The sequence below is a fragment of the Xiphophorus hellerii genome, chromosome 11 (assembly GCF_003331165.1).
Source record: "Xiphophorus hellerii strain 12219 chromosome 11, Xiphophorus_hellerii-4.1, whole genome shotgun sequence".
Lineage (NCBI taxonomy): Eukaryota > Metazoa > Chordata > Actinopteri > Cyprinodontiformes > Poeciliidae > Xiphophorus > Xiphophorus hellerii.
In genome coordinates, this window is record NC_045682.1 from 14838904 (window position 1) to 14858661 (window position 19758).

The 19758-nt window shown below is 37.0% G+C and overlaps 1 protein-coding gene across 5 annotated transcripts in view; it reads right to left on the reverse strand.

The window, feature by feature from the left end:
* Window positions 1–1906: 1906 nt before the first annotated feature.
* The window catches only part of msi2b (musashi RNA-binding protein 2b), a 301650-nt gene continuing 283798 nt past the window's right edge, over window positions 1907–19758 (reverse strand). For 2 of the 5 annotated variants that reach the window (XM_032576242.1, XM_032576240.1), the window contains exons 12-15: window positions 18511–18690; window positions 14132–14286; window positions 8323–8393; window positions 1907–6619 (exon numbers count right to left, since the gene is read on the reverse strand). In XM_032576242.1, the coding sequence (XP_032432133.1) occupies window positions 8352–8393; window positions 14132–14286; window positions 18511–18690 (377 nt within the window). In that variant the 3' untranslated portion in view covers window positions 1907–6619; window positions 8323–8351. The remainder of the gene's footprint in view (window positions 6620–8322; window positions 8394–14131; window positions 14287–18510; window positions 18691–19758) is intronic. The other 3 variants (XM_032576245.1, XM_032576243.1, XM_032576241.1) reach the window with 2 other exon arrangements.

A 19758-nucleotide genomic window follows, 5' to 3' on the forward strand; every position in this document is an offset into this window, starting at 1 on the left:
TGCCTCCCTACACTTGTAAGGATCTAAACTCACCGTCATGCACTTGTCTGTGGAACTCATTTACTTCGGCACATCTTCAATTCTTTCCACTCCTCCCTGGGATCCATGTGAAGGAAATGGGAGTGAAGCAGCCTCCTCTTCTTCCTCCTCCTCCTCCTCCCAGGATCTGTTCAGGTGCTGGCCGAGGCCACTGAGGGGCAGCAGTATTACACTCCAGCTCCTGCTTTCCGCCGCTGTTCCTTCCCCAAACTCCATTAATCTCGCTGTGTAGAGTGACCCCAAACGACACCGGGCGCCAGGACGTGGAGTGTGTGTGCCGGCCGGAAATGTGGAATGGGAGTCTGTGTTTGGACTGAACACAGCAGACGTCCTGCAAACGGCGGAGCGTCCGGCTCCAAGATGCCACCCGGTACAGAGTCTAAGCTGCGACGATTCGCCGCATCTCAAACATGTCTGTGTCGTCGTGTGGAGACGGCATCAGATTCAATTTCTTTGGAATGGAAAAGCAGAAATACAACGCCAGAGTGGAAACCAGTAATATAACAATTCAGTTTATTTTAGTTATTTTTCCAGACAGACACATCAATTTCTGGACCACAGTAGAGGATGGAAACCTTTCACAGACATTTTTTTTGTCAATATTATTATTTGAAAATACAAATATAAAATTAGACTTTCCACATTTGATATGTGAGAGACCCCCATCCATTATTATCACCATTATTATTTCAGAATATTTTACAATAGGGCTTGAGCAAAGCCATATGATAACCTGAAAGATGCTTTCAGATGTCAGTCAAGTCTGTCTGTCTCTCGCCATAAAAAGTCGGTTAACATAAAAAAACAGGGGCAAGTGTTAGGAATGGGCCGGCGGCAGCGAGCGCGGCTCTGTGCTCGGCCTGCGGAGACATGGAAGCACAGCAGAGCCTCTCACTGCCGGCCGGGCGCTCTGAAAGGGGGCGTCTGGGCTCCACCCCGCTCCCCCTTTCGGGTGTGTGCGTTCTGCTCCGTCCAAACGCCGGCGGGTGGAGGTGGAGGGAGTGAAATCATGTCTTTGAACGTCAGCTAGTGACCATGTTTTGATTAAATGCACGAGGAATATTTTGTATACAGCTGAGGTCTCCAGTCGAGTATTTTCACACAAAGTCAAAATGGGTGAAAATTGCAAATATATATATATATATATATATATATATATATATATATATATATATATATATATATATATATATATTCCCATGGACACATACACACACACACACACAGATATATATATATATATATTGCAACTGTTGGTATATTTAGCAATGAATGCGGCTGAGATGGTTTGAAGGGAAATTCACCCTAAAACATGACCTCATGTGAGAACTTGTGTTATTTCTGTCACCTTGACAAGTTCAGTTGACGTTTCTGAACCTGAACCGTTTTCATATTTATATCTTGTAACCAGAGGAGCCAAAACTATAAATATAAAGTGTTGGCGAGTCACTTTGTGGCCTCAGAGACTAACTTTGTGGTCACTGTGACTGTATCCAGTATCTCTCAGAGATAAGGGAACATAGTCTGGCTTAAAACCATTAGCACCACTGTGATTAAGCCTCTCTTTCTCTCTCTCACTTTTTATTTTCTGGGGCTAAAAATGCTCTACAACATTCCAGGAGCCTTCGAGGTCAGTCGAGAGTGACCGGGAGTACAGCGAAGTGAAACCAGCGAATTGAGTATAAACAAAATGAAGACTGCATGTTTTGGACAGAAATATCAGAAGCGTGTGCAGTTTTAGGGTGGGATTTTCCACTAATGAATGGGGGATATTATGGTTTGGCCATTGCCTAGCACTTGCCTCGAGATTCAAGTTTAAATGGATACGGTAGTACACTACAAATGTCAACGCCATTCCAGGTTGACTTTTTTTGAATCTTTTTTTTTTTTCAAGATTACTTTTCTTTTCTTTTTTCTTAAACTGAGACCCGTCCCCTCTCCCCGAATGGATAAGCTAGTCTACTAAGATGTGTAACATTCATCAGCTGTAAACTGCTGTCAGTTTGAGAATAAATGAAATTACAGCAAGAGCCATGCTACCTTAAAGTCCAAGCTACAAGATACGAAACAAAAACGGCATTTTCTGGTATTGTGCAAGGGAAAAATGAACCATTTGAATGTTTTTCCTCCTTCCCTTTTTAAAATGAATTTAGGGGCAGTTATAGTTAAAGAGCCACTTAGAGCTAAAAAAAAATCAGTTAGTGTGCAACTCTGCAAGTGAACACAGGCGATGCTGTGTTTATCCGTCTGAAATTTTAGTGGCACTGGACAAATTGTTAAAATTATAAGTGGCATATCCTATTTTCTTCCTTAATGATCCAATATCATTAATTTCATTTACAAGCAATAAATTATTTATTGTTCCAGACATAAGGACAATTAAAATCGTTGAAATGTACTTACCTTTAAATAAAACACCCTGTGTGCTTGTTTGGATTGACTGGCGATCAAGCAGTCCTCTACTCCAAATACTGCATGTAATCTAACAATAGATTACTGAACGGCGCCTCGGGAAAGTATTCATACCCCTTGAATGTTTTCATGTTTCCAAGCTAAAATAGCAAATCTCTGTGTGTTTTACTGGGGTTGTGTGTAACAGACCAACACAAACCAGAGTAGGATTGTGAACAATTCAGGCACTACAGTTTGCAAAAAGCCACGTAGGCACACAGCAAACATGAGATAACAATGTAACTTTTTGACGCAGACAATCACCCTGAACACAACTTCCCCCATTAGAACATGGTAGTGGAAGGATCATGCTGTTGGGATGTTTTTTCTTCAGCATGGACAGGGAGGCTACTTGTGTCCAAAAAAAGACACAAGAAGCTAAAAACTGAGTAGTTCTGCAAGAAAACCTGCTGCAAAAAAACTTGAGATTTCCACGTGATCGGATGATCCAGACTGAAATCCAATTGAAAATTCTACAATATGAATGCAAACACACGCCACACTTTTTCTGATTTAAATTTGTGAAAAGAAAAAAAGAAAGCCATGTACCAATTTGGTTCAACTTCACAAATGTGTTTCTTCACAAATGTGTTTTTCAAGGAAATGCATCAAAGTTTGTAGATATGACAAAATATGAAAAAGTTCAAGGAGTATGAAGTGAGGTGATATGACCCAAATATACGCCATAAAATGTTAGAAATTATGAAGTAAAATTATGCCACCGGAAGATAAAGTGGACTGAATTGAGAGCACCTCTTATCAAAATTTAGGGTATAAAATGTTCTTAGAGCCAGCAGTGAGTTAAAATGCCGGTTCTACACTAAACTAAAACATTTAATAATGTTGGCAAACAAAGAGCAGCTATTATTTATTTAAAGTCTTCTTCTTTAATGAAGTGTGTTGTGCTGTTTTGTAGAGTATGACATCTGGAAACGGCTTGAAAATTTTCTTTTTTTTTTAAAATGGCTTCCAGAAAGTGATTTGTACTTGAATGATTAAAGACCAGAGAGTATTATCAAACCTCTGGTGTGACTGATGTTGGAGTTGAATTTTTCTGAACAAAAAATAATTTCTAGTCATTTTTCTAATTTGCTTTACGTGTTCCTCCTAGAGAAGAAAAAAAAAAATCAAAATAAAAGTTCTGTCTAGCATTAGCATTTAAGGTAGTATGGCACACCCCTTTTAAAACATTCAAGGGTGGGGATCCAAATAATGCCTTGTGTACAATTCCATCTTACAGCAACAATTTCTCCATTGTTCATCCGTGAGAGCTTTGGTTAGCTGAAACCATGTTAGAGTGGCAAAAAAAAATAAACCAAACTGAAGGAAAAAAAAAAAACAAAAACAAAAAACAAACCCAAAACCTAAACAAACGTACAGGGAATAAATTACAACGAACAAATATCAGAACAACATGATCATTGAGAGAAAGATCTATCTTGACTGGTTCTAAATCCACTATTCACTACAAGTATTATATAAATGAGTCCTATATAACATCTACTTTGTAATTACAGGAGATAGAAAAAGAGCGCGAGGAGGGAGGGGGCTAAATATGAGAGAAAGGAGAGGTAGAGCGAGGGAGAACAACAAAGCACTACACTGGTATCAAAGACAGCACTCTGTTTACAAGTTAACTGTGATTTCTTTACACACTAATGAAGTACATGGATGAGCAACAAAAGATAGCGGCATCTCTGAGGATGTGGCATGGAAAGAGAGAACGTAATGGATGCACAGTACATTTTTAATAGTATAATACAATTATTAATATAGAAACCACAAAGTATCAATAAAACTCTGATTAAACTTGAAATCAGCAAAGCGTCTTTCTTTTTTTGTCTTTTTTTTTTACTTTTGTATTTCTTCTTTTCTTATACATTTGAACATTACAAGTTTTTTTTTTCTTTAAATTATTACTTGATCATACCTCCACATCATTTACTTTAGAAGTATCCAGCATATTCATTACCTGGTTGTTTTAAAAGAAAGAAAAAGAAAAAAAAAAGGAAACAAGTGCATAAAAAGAAAACAACGGCATTGATAACATTTTAAAAACCAGACTGCACTCCGGCGTGTAACATTACTATTATTACTATTATTTAATAATAAATCGATGTCAAGAATAAAACCTTTTTTTTTAACCACACTTAGATACGGTGTAAAGCCGAGTGCGGCTACAGATAGTGAATAATTCAGTGTCATCTTTTGACCCTGTTTAAATATCCTCAGGTTAGACGTGGGTCTAAAGTATAGAAATCCAAGTGTACGCTGCGACACGCCCGTTTTTATATCCCGAGCTGCTTGTCCAGTTGGGAACACGTTAGCCCCCCGCCCCCACCCAAAGCGACCCGACCCGACCCGACCACCAGTAAATCCTTCATGCTGTCCCAAAGCACAAGGCCGTTTGTAAAAAGCCAACATACACATGTGCAAACAAGAGGATGGCCTGTACTTCACAACTCACAGTGCAGCGATTACTCGCTGTAAAATAGCCTTTCAGTGTTTCCTTTTGCAGTTTTTTTTTTTTTTTTTTCTTTTACATTTTCGCCACTAGAATAAATTAAAAACCCGCCGATGATTCCACGGTAGAAGTCACGAAGGCTGAGGTATGGTATCAAAATGTTTACTGTCCTAATTCATTCAAAAAAAAAAACCGATTCAAAGAACAAGCAGTATATATATATATATATATTTATATTTTTATATATATATATAGATAAAAAGGCTCGAGCATAGAGCCCAGGTATTTTGTTCCATGAGGTGAATCAGGAACAAGCAGGATGAAACGGACATTAAACACATACAAAGCTAACAGGTTCCTCTCAGCAGTAGAAAAGCGTCAGGATGCGCAGAGCTCTGCGAAATGCCCGCTTCAAGTTCGAACCATCGCGTATCTTCGTACAGTGTGCTTTGGATAAAAATCTTTTACTTTTCCTCTCTCTCTCCCTCTCTCTCTTTGTCTCTCCCAGTTTTAAGTGACCTATAAATCATAATCGCTGTTCTTTCTCTAAAACGACATTTAGACTAAACTCACCGGTCATAAATTTGCTGGTATGACACTTTTAATGCGATTCCGCTTTCAGTATTTACACGGCTGTTTGTGGGCTTTGTTATACCGTCTCTCAGCAGAAACAAACAAAAAAAAAAGAAAAAACAGAAAAGAAAAAGAGAACAAAAAAAAAACCGTAGAATATTGTTTACAGCTTTTTCTTCTATTCACACGCTAGAACGTACTCTTTTGACACACCATCACAAAAATATGCTATTCTCTCACTGAGCTGGTTATATGCAGTGACTGGAATAATATGTACAGCTACATTTCTTTTTCTCAAGTTTCAATTCACAATGTCGTTATATGAAATTTGTTATAGCATATATATATATTTATATATATTTATATTTCTACACAACAGAAACAACACTTATAAAAAAGGACCATAAAAATATTGGAGTCCTCTTTGTATTGCCCAAAAATAGGTAATCATGGTTTACAATGAGACATCACAAGAAATAAAACAGCTACTAAAATTTATTACTTAGATACCTTCTGTTTAAAATTTCCTTTTTTTTCTCCTCCCAGCCCGACCATACTGAGCTTATTTTTTTTTTGCTGAAAGACCGAATGGAACTATCCCAACCTTTTGTGTTTCATTTTTTGTTTTGCCATTACACTATAACCAATACGAAGATGAAGACGTGATTTGCAGATTTTCTTGGCTCTGACCCGCCGTACTTTAAAAACAAAGCAAAACAAAAAAATAATCAGAAAATGCACTTACAAACTACAAGAAGATAAAAAGTCGAGGTTGAACTCAGGTGACACGCTAGAAAGTAATCAAAAACAAAACGCTAAGGGAAGAAGGAAATCGGTGAGTGAAGTTGACGTGGAACATCATACCAAACCAGGTTGTAAAGGTATAGGAGGTTTGGGTTATAGTACAGCAGTTGTTTGTTTTTCTGAGATGACAAACGTTTTTTTTTTTCTCTTCTTCTTCACATGGTTCCCGCTTTTCGCTCATTTAGCCATCGGTGACGCTGTAGTGCTTGAAGTTGGATAATCATCACCTGCACACAAAGCCAATTAGAAACTCCGTCCTGTCTGTCCCGGGCCACCAGATATACTCTGCTGGGTAGTGAAAGAAAAGCAAAGGCACAAAAAAGGGACAAGGTTATTACCATATATGGCCAGAAGTGCTGTTGATACTATTTCATACATTTGTACAGTTTCCTAATAAAGTACTACGAATGCTTGTGGAGATGAGGAATCTAAAAAGTAAGCGATGAAGATGAAAACTGTTTCATAGCTCTGCATTTATTGCAACCCCTAACAAAGACGTGTGAAAAGCTTTTCGAAAATATAAATTCACTACATAATTTTGAAAAAAATCAGTGAGGTTTTAACCTCTTGTACCTTATTTGTTTCCTGTTCTAAGGTGAGTCATGTATACCTAATTAAATGTTCATAGATGATATGGATGCTCTCCACATCAGCAATAACATCAGTATCGGCCAATATCAGGCATTCTGTTTTAAATATTGATGTTGGTCAAATAAATAAAACCGGGCCAATATTTACAACTGATATTTATTTCCTTCTTGTTGTTTGTTTCTGCAGGGATAGAGGAGATTGGTCATGTGGTATTTCCCACAATCCTTTGGGGATTGTGAGAAGTTCAACTGAAGCAGATAATCAGTTGTGAATCAGTGTAGCCATTTTTTTCCCAAAATGTCGAAAGAGTCTGGAAATACATTATACATAAAATATTTGTAAATATTGGTTATTGTCTATAACGGCAATATTAATATCAGATATCAATATCGGCTAAAATTTTCATATGAGTAGATCCCCAATAGACAGTGATTAACCTAAACAAGAGAAAAGCTTGTGGAGGCATCAATTTTGTTAAAAACTAGTTTTTTCTCCCTTGAAAGAATGCAAAAAATTATTTTACGTCAAACATATTCCTCAGGGGATTGTAAAGGAAAGGGTTGCTTTTAAATTTTGTTGGCTAAAGTTGTGCAATCTAATTTAATTTCAAGCTTCTTACACATCTTTAGTAGGGATGCCAAATTACAGTGGAGGGTGCTGCAACTGTGCTGAAACTACAGTGGTTTACACAAGCTTCATGAATGTGTTTGGACATAAAAATAAAATAAAATTACATCCCACTGTTGCGTAAAACAAAGCCAAAGGGGCTGTTTAAATGAAAATTAACACATCACAACATTGCACAAAGGAGCTCTGGGTATGTCAGACATTACATCTGCAAAAACAGCTGCAGGGAAATAGAATTATTTTCTTTTTCTGGAATCATAAATCCTGACAATTTCATTGCACAAACAAGTAACAATTTAAGCAAAATTTTTGATAGGAGAGAAATAATCGTTAGGCCACTTGTTAGAGAAAGGATTTTGAGAGTTTTTTTTTATAATGAATACAATGCGCTGCCGCTTTCGCTGCTGTAGCAACAGGGTGTTGACTTATTGAGTTGTTGACATATGATTGGCTAAAACAAGACACTACTCGAGGATGAAGGCATTTCAAATGTTAAAATGAGAAGATTAAAAAATGTAGAGCTGATAGTGTGTTAGTGTGTGGGACTTGAGCAACTCAGTTAAACAAAACGGCCGTAATTACTTTTTTTTTTACTTGAATGTGGATGTCTTTTTTTGTTGTTTTGTTTAAAAAGAGAAACACTCCGTCTCACACACACCTGTACCACCAGCTCCAGCATTTTGATATAAAAGTGGTGAAAAACAGCGAGGAATGTGATGAACACACATTAAAACAATACTTTAGAGAAAAGCACAGTAAATAAAAGGCAATACCTCTGATGAGATAGCAACCGGCCACCTGTTCAATGGTATCCGTTTGTAAAAGCTGTCGCAATCAACGGGCCCTAAAAGTGTACAGTTAGTGCTGTTGTCAGTATGCATTTCAAAGAGAGAAAAAGTGAGTATCATATCAACGGTTGTGTTTTTTCTTAGTTTTATATTTTATTTTATTTTCTGCTAGCATGAATGTGAAGGTTTAGATTGAACTGGATCATGTAGAGAAACAGAACTTTTCATGGAAAACAGAGGAGTAATTACAACTGGAGGGGGAAAAATACTACTGGAATAGAAAATATATTGAAAAGACTTCGGTATTTTCAATAAAGTAAATGACTCGTACTGTGTTTAATAATTTAAGATGCTGTCGGTTTAAACCTTTTCTCTTGTAACAGGGGAATGCCCAGGTTATGAGTTTTTAGTCTGAATAAAAAAAACATGTGAAAGAGATAACAGCAATAATACACACAATCCCCATTCATGCTAACATAAACAACTGATTTCATCTGAGAACATGGAGAGAATTTCATCATAAACACCCCTCCGTAGGATCAGAAGGTTTTTGAAGATTGAAGGGTTTTCATAACATCACTCAGTTATCAGGACTTTACGAGCTTTCCTGCTGACAGGTCTCTAGGAACCCATGGATCGGAGCACAAAAGAGAAGCACTTTCAGCAGCGATTATTTGTCTTTATCACCTCAATCAGCTAATTGCGCTCTAATTGTCTTGCATGGGGGGTGGGGGGAATGTTAAGATCATTACTGCTTCTTCAGAGCGACTGTTTTCATACTGGCTAAAGGGGCTAATGCAATCAGTGGAGCGTGAGACGGAGGGGCAAATCAGTGAAGCTGAAGTCATCCATGAGGTTGTGAGATATAGTGATTATATACACATTCAGTTCAACAGCATCCCTGATAAAGAAACGAATTATGAAGCACATTTTATTTCTTGCTCATTTCCTATTTTAATGTTCTGAGCAAGAAGTCAGAAGCTGCTTCACCTCTAAGCTTCGCAGCTCTCTTTTTGATTCACTGTAATTCTCAAGTGGTGATTTAATATGTAGTATTACTTTGTGAGCACAAAGCTTGGCTGTAAATAAGGAGAATACTCTGACATATTCCTAAAAGATTGAATGCGAGCGTTCTTTGGCCGGTTCCATAAATTATATGGAAGTACAAAGCCAATAAAATTACTGACCACTCAGAGAAGGACGGCACAATATATTACAAATGCATTGTGGGTTATGAACATAATTTTTACATACTAATGTCATATTTCTCCACTGGACAGAGTCTAGCACCAGACACATTTGCTGAAGTTCACAAAATGATGGAAGCAAACATGAGAAAGAGATGGAAACAAGAAAATAGGGACATATTGTGTCTAATATGGCTATTGTACTTTTCTTTTTTACCATTATTATCATGATAGAAGGAAATTCTAATATCGTGCAGCCTTAACTCAGAGGATTGTTTGTATTTTCCTCAAAATAACTGACACAAATGCCCCCCGGGTTCATCACTCCACTTATCTGCTGGTAAATCTGTCCTGAAAATGAGCCGCCCTGCTCTTTCTTAATAAATATTTAGCTTTCTACACTGAGACCAACAGATTATGACGCACAGCCAGCAGACCTAAAACAATTAATAAGGAATTTGCTGTTAAAGTGCAAAAACAACCACAGCGTACATTTGGACAGCATAAATCAATTACAGAGGTTGCAAAATGAAAATGAGAAATGTTTGCCTTCTCCTGAGCTATTTGTGCATTTGCTCTCAGTGACACTATCAACAAACAAGAGATGCATCAACAGAGCTTCACAAGTCTCCTAATCTGTAGTAAAGATCTGAGAAATGTCCTCAGAAATCTATTTATTTAAAAACATAATGCAATATGTGATTATGAAAGGTAATCTATGTACTACAAAGCACAGAAATATGATACAATTACGCAATAAAATAAATGCTATGACACAGATGAACAAATTAAGCTAAAAATATAAAACAAAAAAAACCTATAAGCTACTTGTAAAAAGGGAAATAAACTATTAATTTATGAAAACAGCCAAACAAAAACCTGTCTGGTGAATTTAGCAAGAAATTTTAAAATGAAAATATGAGATATGTGTCTCTGTGTGTTTCCTTATTTTAAGCTTTTTTTAAAAAAAAAGATCAATGCATGGCTTGAAAATATGTATTCAAGGACATGTTTATATATCTTTTCTAGAAGTAAAGTAGTAGCAACAGTGAAAAATATGCTATATTGGCTACTGTAGCTCCCTGTTTGTTTCTCTTGTGTGCCCTGCATGTGCTGTAGTTAGATATTTGTGGATATCCAGAAGAGCTGAAATTTTAACTATTTATATTTTACAACACTCAAAGCAAAGCACAACGTTTTTAAAGCAGGATAACAATCTTTATTTGCAATGCTTGTCTGCCAAAGATCAATTCAAACAGCACCTACATCATGCTACGACACAGGTAGCATGTCTTATTGAAATAGAGAGCAAACGTGCTAACATTAGCCTAGAACATCAACTAAGTCTTCAGCAGGAAAACTTTGTTAGCAGGAGCAAGACATGAATGTATTAAAGATTTTTAGCTTTAAGTGATATAGCTTTAGAAACAAATAAGAGCTATGTGTGTTATAATTATGCTGTACATAAAAGCAGCTGTGTTAGCCTAGTAAACACTTTGAATCTTCTGTTGAGACAAAATTTGTCACAAAAACAGCATCTAGAACCTCTTTGGTGAGAATGAGGTGGACAAAATAATAATGTAACCAATGAAATATTGATTAAATATAGTGTGGTATTTGGGATGACATGGGATTTACTTAAAGTAAGCTTTAAACAAAGGCTTGGTATCAGCAACTGAATGACTCCTATGAAGGTATTAAGAACATAAATCCTCATCAGTGCCTTTGCTACTAATTTCCTCCTTTGGTTCAGTCACAAAATGCAGCACAAAAATGGTAACATAGCATTTAGCTACAGCTAGCTATTTAGTGAGGCACGAAGATTGAACTACACCTACTGTGGAATTAGATTTTTTTCAGTGAGTGTTTATTTTTATCTGACAGATCCCAAACATAACATTTAATCTCATACACCATCTCTCTACATTTTCTGTAGTTTGTGAACTCCACTGCAGTGGAGATTTTCTGCAGTGGAATGCGAGGGAGATAATGCAAGAGGCCATTTTTCCAGAACTATGAGAAGACAGGACATTATGCAGAAAGGAATGTGTAGAAAGTCTGCTATCTTTACAGCACATCCTGAATGGTGGATGACAATGCTGGAAGTGTTCAGAGCTCTTAGGAGAAAAATGTCTGTAAGTAGCCTGGAGCGAATGCATTCTTGCATGCCCTCCCAGAAGAACATCTCTTAAGACATTTCAGGACAGTGCAGTGCCTAAATGTGAAAATAATATGATTGTTTTCTTTTATCTAATGCTTAAATATCTCTAAATGCAATTTTGCACTGTATTCCTATGAATGTCTAATATTTGTTAGTCTTTGCTTTTGCTAAACTTACTCTGAAGCCAAAGCCAACTGCTATTTTCAGACTCCACATGTACTAAGTGATTGATGGCAGCACTGAAGCAGTGTGCAGAAGGGTCCTCTGACTTTTTCACTTCATGCAGTGCTGGAAAAAAAGAGCTAATGAAAAGGTAAAGGCTGCAGCTCAAGAAGTCTATCCAGCTTTATAGATTTATTACCAAACTGGTTGACATTTCTGCTGGATACTTGTGTGTTAAGATTTCCGGCAGGCTTTATTAAAAGATCACTCTGGGTTTTAAATACCATAATAGTTTACTCTAACATTATTATAACTCACAGCTATATCGGGCTTGGGAGCATTTTTGTAGAGCTTATTTTTTACTCGTACGACTTTGATCACTTCACCAAGTTAAAGAGTTAAACAGGGATCTGTGATCATCTGAGCAAAATTAGGTAACACAGGCTGTCTGAAAACCTTTTATTTAGGCTCCATCTATGCACATAATTATAGTCTAACACTTGAAAGCTGAGACAACAACCAGCTGCTGATCTGCAGAGAAAATGAAATCAACATGGGGGACACTTGGAGTGAGAAAACCTGCCTGGAAGTGTTGGTCTAGTGAAGGAACTGATCTGGGACATATGGGCTTCTAAAATTAAAAGTGGCATTTTCTAATCAACTGTCTAAAGTCTGGTTTATAACATGGTGATATCAACAGGATAGAAAACAAAAAATCTAATTCAGCCCTTTGCAAAATCCTATCCACATTTTATACCTATATTTTGCCATTTCGTCCCACAAAATAAACTATCTAGAACCTATGTACTTAAACAATTGCATTCCAGCTTGTTAATCTTTAGCGGCACGTTTTGGTTATTAGTTACGTAGATATAAATTTGTGGAAATAGTATGTGTTTCAAACCTCATTTAGGCAAGTTGACTCGAATACAACATAACAGATTATAACCCCTGATCAAACAGAAATCTTTCTAAGTAACTTCCTGCAAGTAAATATTATTTATTGGAATCATATAACCACATCTACTTGGAGTGCACTAAGAGCAGATTTAAGAAAACTACTTGAAGTTATCTGTTGTCAAAGCAAGCACAAAATGCTTCTTTGCAGTTTTGGATGGCTGCACTTCATGCTTGTAAAAAACGTGAAACAACTAAAACTGGGAAAGGAAATCATGAAGGCCGAAACGAGTGGCTCTCTGCATTAATATGATTTTGAACAACGCTCTAAGAACCTGATTATTGTCGGATGCATAAATTGCCACGCTGATTACCCTTATGCGCTATCAAGAAATCTGCCTTGTGTGGACTAAATGTCATTAAATACCCTGTTAGTACTCTATAATTTAAGGTATCAGGGAAAAAAAAAGGTTTTTAAAGAGTTTGATGCAGTATTTGCATAATATCACAAAGCTCTTTTGGTATTCATTTTTTTATTATCACAAAGCCTATGCATAGTTTGAGTTGCTGACTTGACTTAGCTCCCAAAACCTGCTGGTGAACTGTTTGTGATTATTTGTCAGCCACACTCCCAGTCAAAAGCTTGCAATTTGTTTCAAGTTTTAAAAAAATCTATTTTATGCTGTCCAAATTGAGTTTTTCCCTAGAAATACAGTTCACAGTTATTTGTGTTGGGGAAAACAGAGTGAAGAGCAGCTAAAATGCAACTTATTTAGCTTTATGATGTCCAAAGCAAAGTGCTGGGCTTATAACTTTTTCTATAAAGTGTATCAGCACACACAAAAAAGGTTACAAGCCAAATCATCAATGAGTTACAACGGAATAATAAACATATTAGCAAAGTGTTCTGTATGAAGACATTTGAAGGAACCAAACATGAGTTCATTGAAGATCGTAGCTGCATCATGGAATCCATATAGCATTCAGAACGTTACTGCTGAGTATGCAGCATTCAGAGGGTGCTTTGCTTGTAATAAAGTATTGCATGGAATCTGAGTGTTAAAATCCAAGACAAAAAAATCCAGTTAAGGACTTCTCTATCTTCCGGTAGCATACATTGTCTATGCGCTAACAATGAAGTGATAAATATGGACATTATCTCACTTTCTTACAGCTTTTATTGACAAAAAATCTAAGAAAATCCCACACTAAGAGCCAATTTCAAGTACTAGAAACGCAAGTTTATACAGAAAGAGAATGTGAAAATCTACAGATCTTGTGCCTTTTCTGTGTGCCAAACTTTAACATTGGTATTCTGAGACAGATCCGGCTCAGTGTCTGACGAGAGTCAGACAGTAGACCACATAATCCGAGCTCAAATACTCACAGTAATGCTGGGTCCAAACCCAGAGCCGGGCTGAGGACTAGCAGCGCTGATGTAGTTCCCCACGGCTGAATCCTGGTTGCTAGGTCCGTACAGGTCAGCCACAGGCCCTGGACTGTTGGCGCCGGGGAAACCGCCGGGCCTCGACGGGTTGGCGCCTGCACACAAACACATGGAGGAGCGGAGCAGTTTAGGGAAACTCCTCACCCGTCAGCACCACCCTTTATCGCTCTGACCCCCAGTGGACACATTTGAATTGACAGAACACATAACTGGATTCATTTGTTTGTGTCAAAAGGACTTATCTGCAGCTTGTATTGGATATCTTGATATAGCAAAGGTAGAATTCAGGCCTAATTTTTCTTGAATAAGGTTGAATCCAGTATGATTCTAATAGAATCTACATGCTGTGTGTCTAATGCACACAAACATTCGCTTTGTTTAATCATGCACAAAGAAAACAGGCTACATACTTCCATCATGCTAGTAAATTTGTAGGTTGCAGTGCTCTCATGCATAATGTGAGGGAGTACTTCTAAAATAACAATTTATACTTATTAACCTATAATATTATTAAAGCTATGCTCAAGATTTAAAGTTTCTCAGGAGAATTTCAAACATTTGATCATAGGTTGTGCTTCTTCTTCTGTTTAAAAAAACATGATGTAAGTTTTTAAAAAATCACCTAAACATTGCTTGCATCTCAAGTCTATAAGAATAACTCGTAGTAAAAAGTAAAAAAAAAAAGGGGGCTTTTCAGACAGTAGAAGAAGGCAAAAACGAGCAATATAAAAGACTGACCCGAGTTCGTTTAGAGGTTTGAACTTCGAGGGAGATAAAACAGAAATACTGTACAGAACTTACCACCTTTGCCCTGTGAGTAAGAGCAACTCAAACTAATAAAATTTCTTTTGAAAATCCATATGCCCACTAAAGGCCAATAACACAGGCAATGCAAGGGAAAAACAGGCAGGGAGAAAGAAAAATGTGGTGATCTCTTAACAGCAATCTCCTTTGCTGTCAGCTTCACATAACCCTCCGTCTCACCCTTATTCACACGCAGACTGAAATGGGGAGGAGGGGAGAAAGAAGCCGTACAGCAGCATTAAAAAGAAAAATCTTCCGAGCACAAAAACAGCTCGATCTTGTGTATATATGGGATGGCGAACCCTGCAATGCCTGAGAGGAGGTCTTTGTATAACGCATTAAAAACCACATAGTGTGAGAGCAGTGCACTCAGTGTTGCTGGTTGCAGGCAAACACAGTAAACTAGACTTGTCACCTTGTTTAATGTGTCGCTGCCCCATCTATCAAAGCTATATTAGAGAAGTTAACTCCTTTTAAAGGAACGCCTTAGATATCCATTTATAGCACTCCAGGAAAATGAAGCCATCTCACTAAACACACATCTCGAAGTGTTGACACTGCTGTTTGACTGCAAAGACTTTATACACAGAGCAGCTACTGCTCTTATCTTGCCTGCACAGCCCCCAGTGGGCTGGCTTATTACATAATTAAGGATTTTTTCAGTTGAAATGGCAATCCTCATTATCTGTAACTGGTGATTTTTATTGGAGTGCGGCGTCCTCCCCCCCTTAATAACCATACATAACTGATTTTCATTTTACAACATAAAAAGCAGAAGATGCGCAGGCTGCACATGTACAAAACAATATCAAGTGAGACATGGGCCGGATTGTAGTTCCACTGTAGTCACTCAGATTAGTTTATTTATTTAATTGACAACAAATATAATCTCAATGCACTTTACAAGAATAACAGATCAAATTTATTTAATGTATTAGTTTTCTGTATTTTAGACTGTTTCTTGTGATAAAACAGCTTTAAAATCATCTAATGCTAAAATGGTCTCTGTCTCTAAGACTGAAAACTATTTTTATACAAATAAGAATATTTCCATATAAAATATATATACTGTCTTGAATATCAGTTTGTCCTATTTTACTTAAGCTACAGCCAAAATAATGCACATTTTGTGAAACTAAATTTGTAACTTTATCAGGTTAGGCAAGAACAAACAATCTTTAAAAGGGTTTTATGAAGAAATTTGAAAAATTCATTTTCTTGTGTTTTTTGAGGCCTACTTTGTGAATGTCCACTGTTGTTTTCAAGCAATTGAGTCATTTCATAGATTTATGACATATGTCTCACTTTGTTCTGACAGTTGCAATGAAAAGATAAACGTGAGGGTAAAAACTAATGGAATCACAGAGAGGAAATCCTAAAAACTCCTATAAAAGTGAGCAAGATTCTGCTGACCTCATCATGAAGAATTTACTTTCAAAGACACATTTTCTTTTTGTCAAAATTCATCCTCAAATAATCCTAAATTTTGACTCTTAACATACTCTCGGGATGTAAAACCAATTTAAGTACAGATGCACTAAGAAATTGCTAATGGCAAGACTCAGAAGCTCTATAGATTTATCAACCCTGATCAGCATCCAATTGGAAACTCAAAAACACAACACTCATTGAGGAAGTTGCTACTGAGAGAAGAACACTCCTTGTTACATTTCAGTATCAGGTAAATATATGTACAAGTAAAGTCCAAGGAAGCATAGAAATGTGATTGTGAAAAAACAGGATTTCTCTATACATACAGTATATGTCTGCTGTTAATTCAAAGAGCAAGCCTTCGGGGGATAACAGGAAGGCGAAACAAATAACAGCAAAGTGGGAGTGTTCAGCCTCTGTCATGGAGCACGATAAATCTGGAAATAAAAGTAGGTTTATGAACATCTCAGCAGAAGGGTATGTTTTTTGTTTTTTTAGGAATACACACATATACTGCTGTTTACAGTTAGCAATGCTAACTTTGCTAACCTTGTCCTTTAATATAGGATAGGATAATAAAGACAACTTGTGTTAAATGATAATTAAGACAACTTAAAATGTTATAATTTTTTCTGTTTTAAAATATCAGCAAAACCCCTTTTCATACAGAGGTTTCTAATTAATAACACAAAAAAGTAAAAAGAAAATGCTGCTAATAGTAAGAACCAATGAAAACAATATCGACCGGTCGCAGCTACACAAAACTGGAGATGTTCAATTAGCCAAAAACTCTTGGCGCATTTCTAATTGGACAATAAAACATTTCAAATTAGCTGTTGCCAGGTGAATGACCAATCACAGCTAAATGATCTATGTAAAAAAAAAAAATCCCTTTTTTTCTTTTATCTTCTTAAAATTAAATCTAGATAGCATTATTGTCTCTAAATCTAACATTAGAAAAACGTAAGGATAGAAAAAATCAGCTTATAAACACATGTATGTGAATAAGGGTTTAGAGCAATCTGACTCTGAATGGCCTGCCTCTGTAACAGCTGGGCATCCAGAGATTACAAGAAAAATACAAACTGACAGATCTCACACATAGCATTGCTCCCTTGTTGGTTTTAAAGCAGATTACCTACTAGAACCCGGGTTTTATTTTATTTTATTTTTATAGTTATACTGAGATCAGTGAATCTCTCAGACCAAATAACTCAACTGCTGCGTTCAGGTCAACATCTTCTACCACACAAGATGCTTCTTAAATACAGTTTCTCCTAAGAGAATGCATTTATAGTTGATGCAAAAGCGAAATTTAGTTTTAATTTTGAAAGTCTAATCACGACTACTTGTTGCTCTAAAACACAAAACACATTTGAAATCCTTTTGATGAGATTCTTTGCCGTCTGTGTGCCATACTTTTCTTCCCTTAAATCTAATATCTTGCTTCTCAAAACAATCATAAAATAGGGGAAAATGACACAATACAGCAAAGATCAAAGCGAGCATGTAAAGTGGCTCTATTTATTATGCAAAAAAAAAAAAATGTTTTCTTTTAAGTGTTCAATGTTTTACAAGCATCGCTGCCTAATAATGTGAGCAATCTCTCCCACACTTAGAAGTCTTAAGGGTTTCAAAGAAAAATGCCACTCACTCCTACCTTTACTCTCATCTTTGGCTGTTCAAAATTCATATAAACCTGAGCACTGCTAGAGAGGTCGCTGTACTCTCTGACATCATCAGTAATTACTTTGTTCACATGCAAATGAAGGATTACATTCTGTATGTGTCGGCCCCTTATGTGCAAGCAGGGGTTGGGGGAGAGGGGGAATCTTTGCAAAGAAACAACAAAATCTACATTTGAATTTGAAAAAGGAGGAAGGACATGCAATGCTAATTTGTCAGCAAGATGTTGTTTTGTAATTTTTTTTTTCTGTAAAGGGGATTTTTTTTTTTTCTTTCATCGACAAAGGTGAAACAAATAAATGTTTAAAAAGAAAAGACTTGATCATCTGCATGGAATAATGTCATGAATCAAACTGAAAAGTCCAAAATGTGGATGAGATAGATGCTCAGATACAAACCTGGGTTCTTAAACTGATCCGGGCTGTGTAGGTGCTGTAGGGGGGAGTTGCAGGCGGAGGTGGCATGCTCACTGTGCAGCATCTGAGCCGCCTGGGGCCCCAGGGAGCCATAGTCAGCAAAGGAGCAGGGCCCCCCCCTCTGGTCACTGGGCGCAGAGTAAAACCCATAATCGGGGAGGCCTGGGAGATACAGTATAGGGGTGGGGAGGAGGGGGAGGGGGAGGGGACTCCATCATTGTGGAAATCAACTTTTTTTCATTGTCAAAGTCAGCGTCCAAATTGCTAAGCATAATGTGCTGGAGTCTTACACCGTAGTCTGATTACATCTGTTTTAATTGGCCCTCCCCGCCCTCCCTCCCCAGCAGCTCCTGCCATGTGGCCAAACCCCTTTTCCCCTTCCTGCCCCTCACCCATCCCACCCGGCATATGGCTCTTATTTGAGATATGCAGCTGTGGTGTGAAAGCTCGCGGTGTAATTCGGCTGCATAAATTATCTAGCTCATTGAATGTCGTTGTAACAGGAACTCCTGGTTTTTCTGACTTCATTCAACTTAACCAAACAGTCTTCAGCTGAAACCAGGTATTAAGGTGTACTGTAAAACAAGACCCCCTCACTGTTAGACATTAAATCATACTTTTCTGGTTTAGTTAATTTAAGATTATCAAAAATGAAAAATGTTTCATTTCCCGACTGTCAGATTATTATTAGAGAAACCTTTTCAGTAACACTTTATTTGAAGGGGTGTGTGTAAGACTAACCTGAGACTGTCATAAACATGACATAAAACCTGCCATGAACATGAATGACTCTTCAGAAATGTTTACGACTGTTCACCTGAAGTATCATTTGGTAAATAATGACACTTTTAATGCAAAGGTGCACTAAATGTTGCATTAAAAGTGTAAACTTTGAATTATTCAGTAAATAATGACACTTTTATTACAAAGTTCTATTAAAACTTGCATTAAAAGTCATTTAAAAGTGTTATTATTTACCTAATGACACTTCATGACAACAATCATAAGCATTCATGAAGACTCCTTCATGTTCATGACAGATGTTATGTTATGTTCATGACAGTCTCATGCTGACATGAGAATAAAACGTTACCACTTTTTCTTTAAATTTGGAAGTTTACATACATTTTTCTTTAAGCCGTATGACTTGCGTAAAACATGGGTATTCTTCCATAAGCCTCTCTCAAAGGTTTGCTTGAATTTTGTCTCAACTGGGTCAGGTTTGTAGGC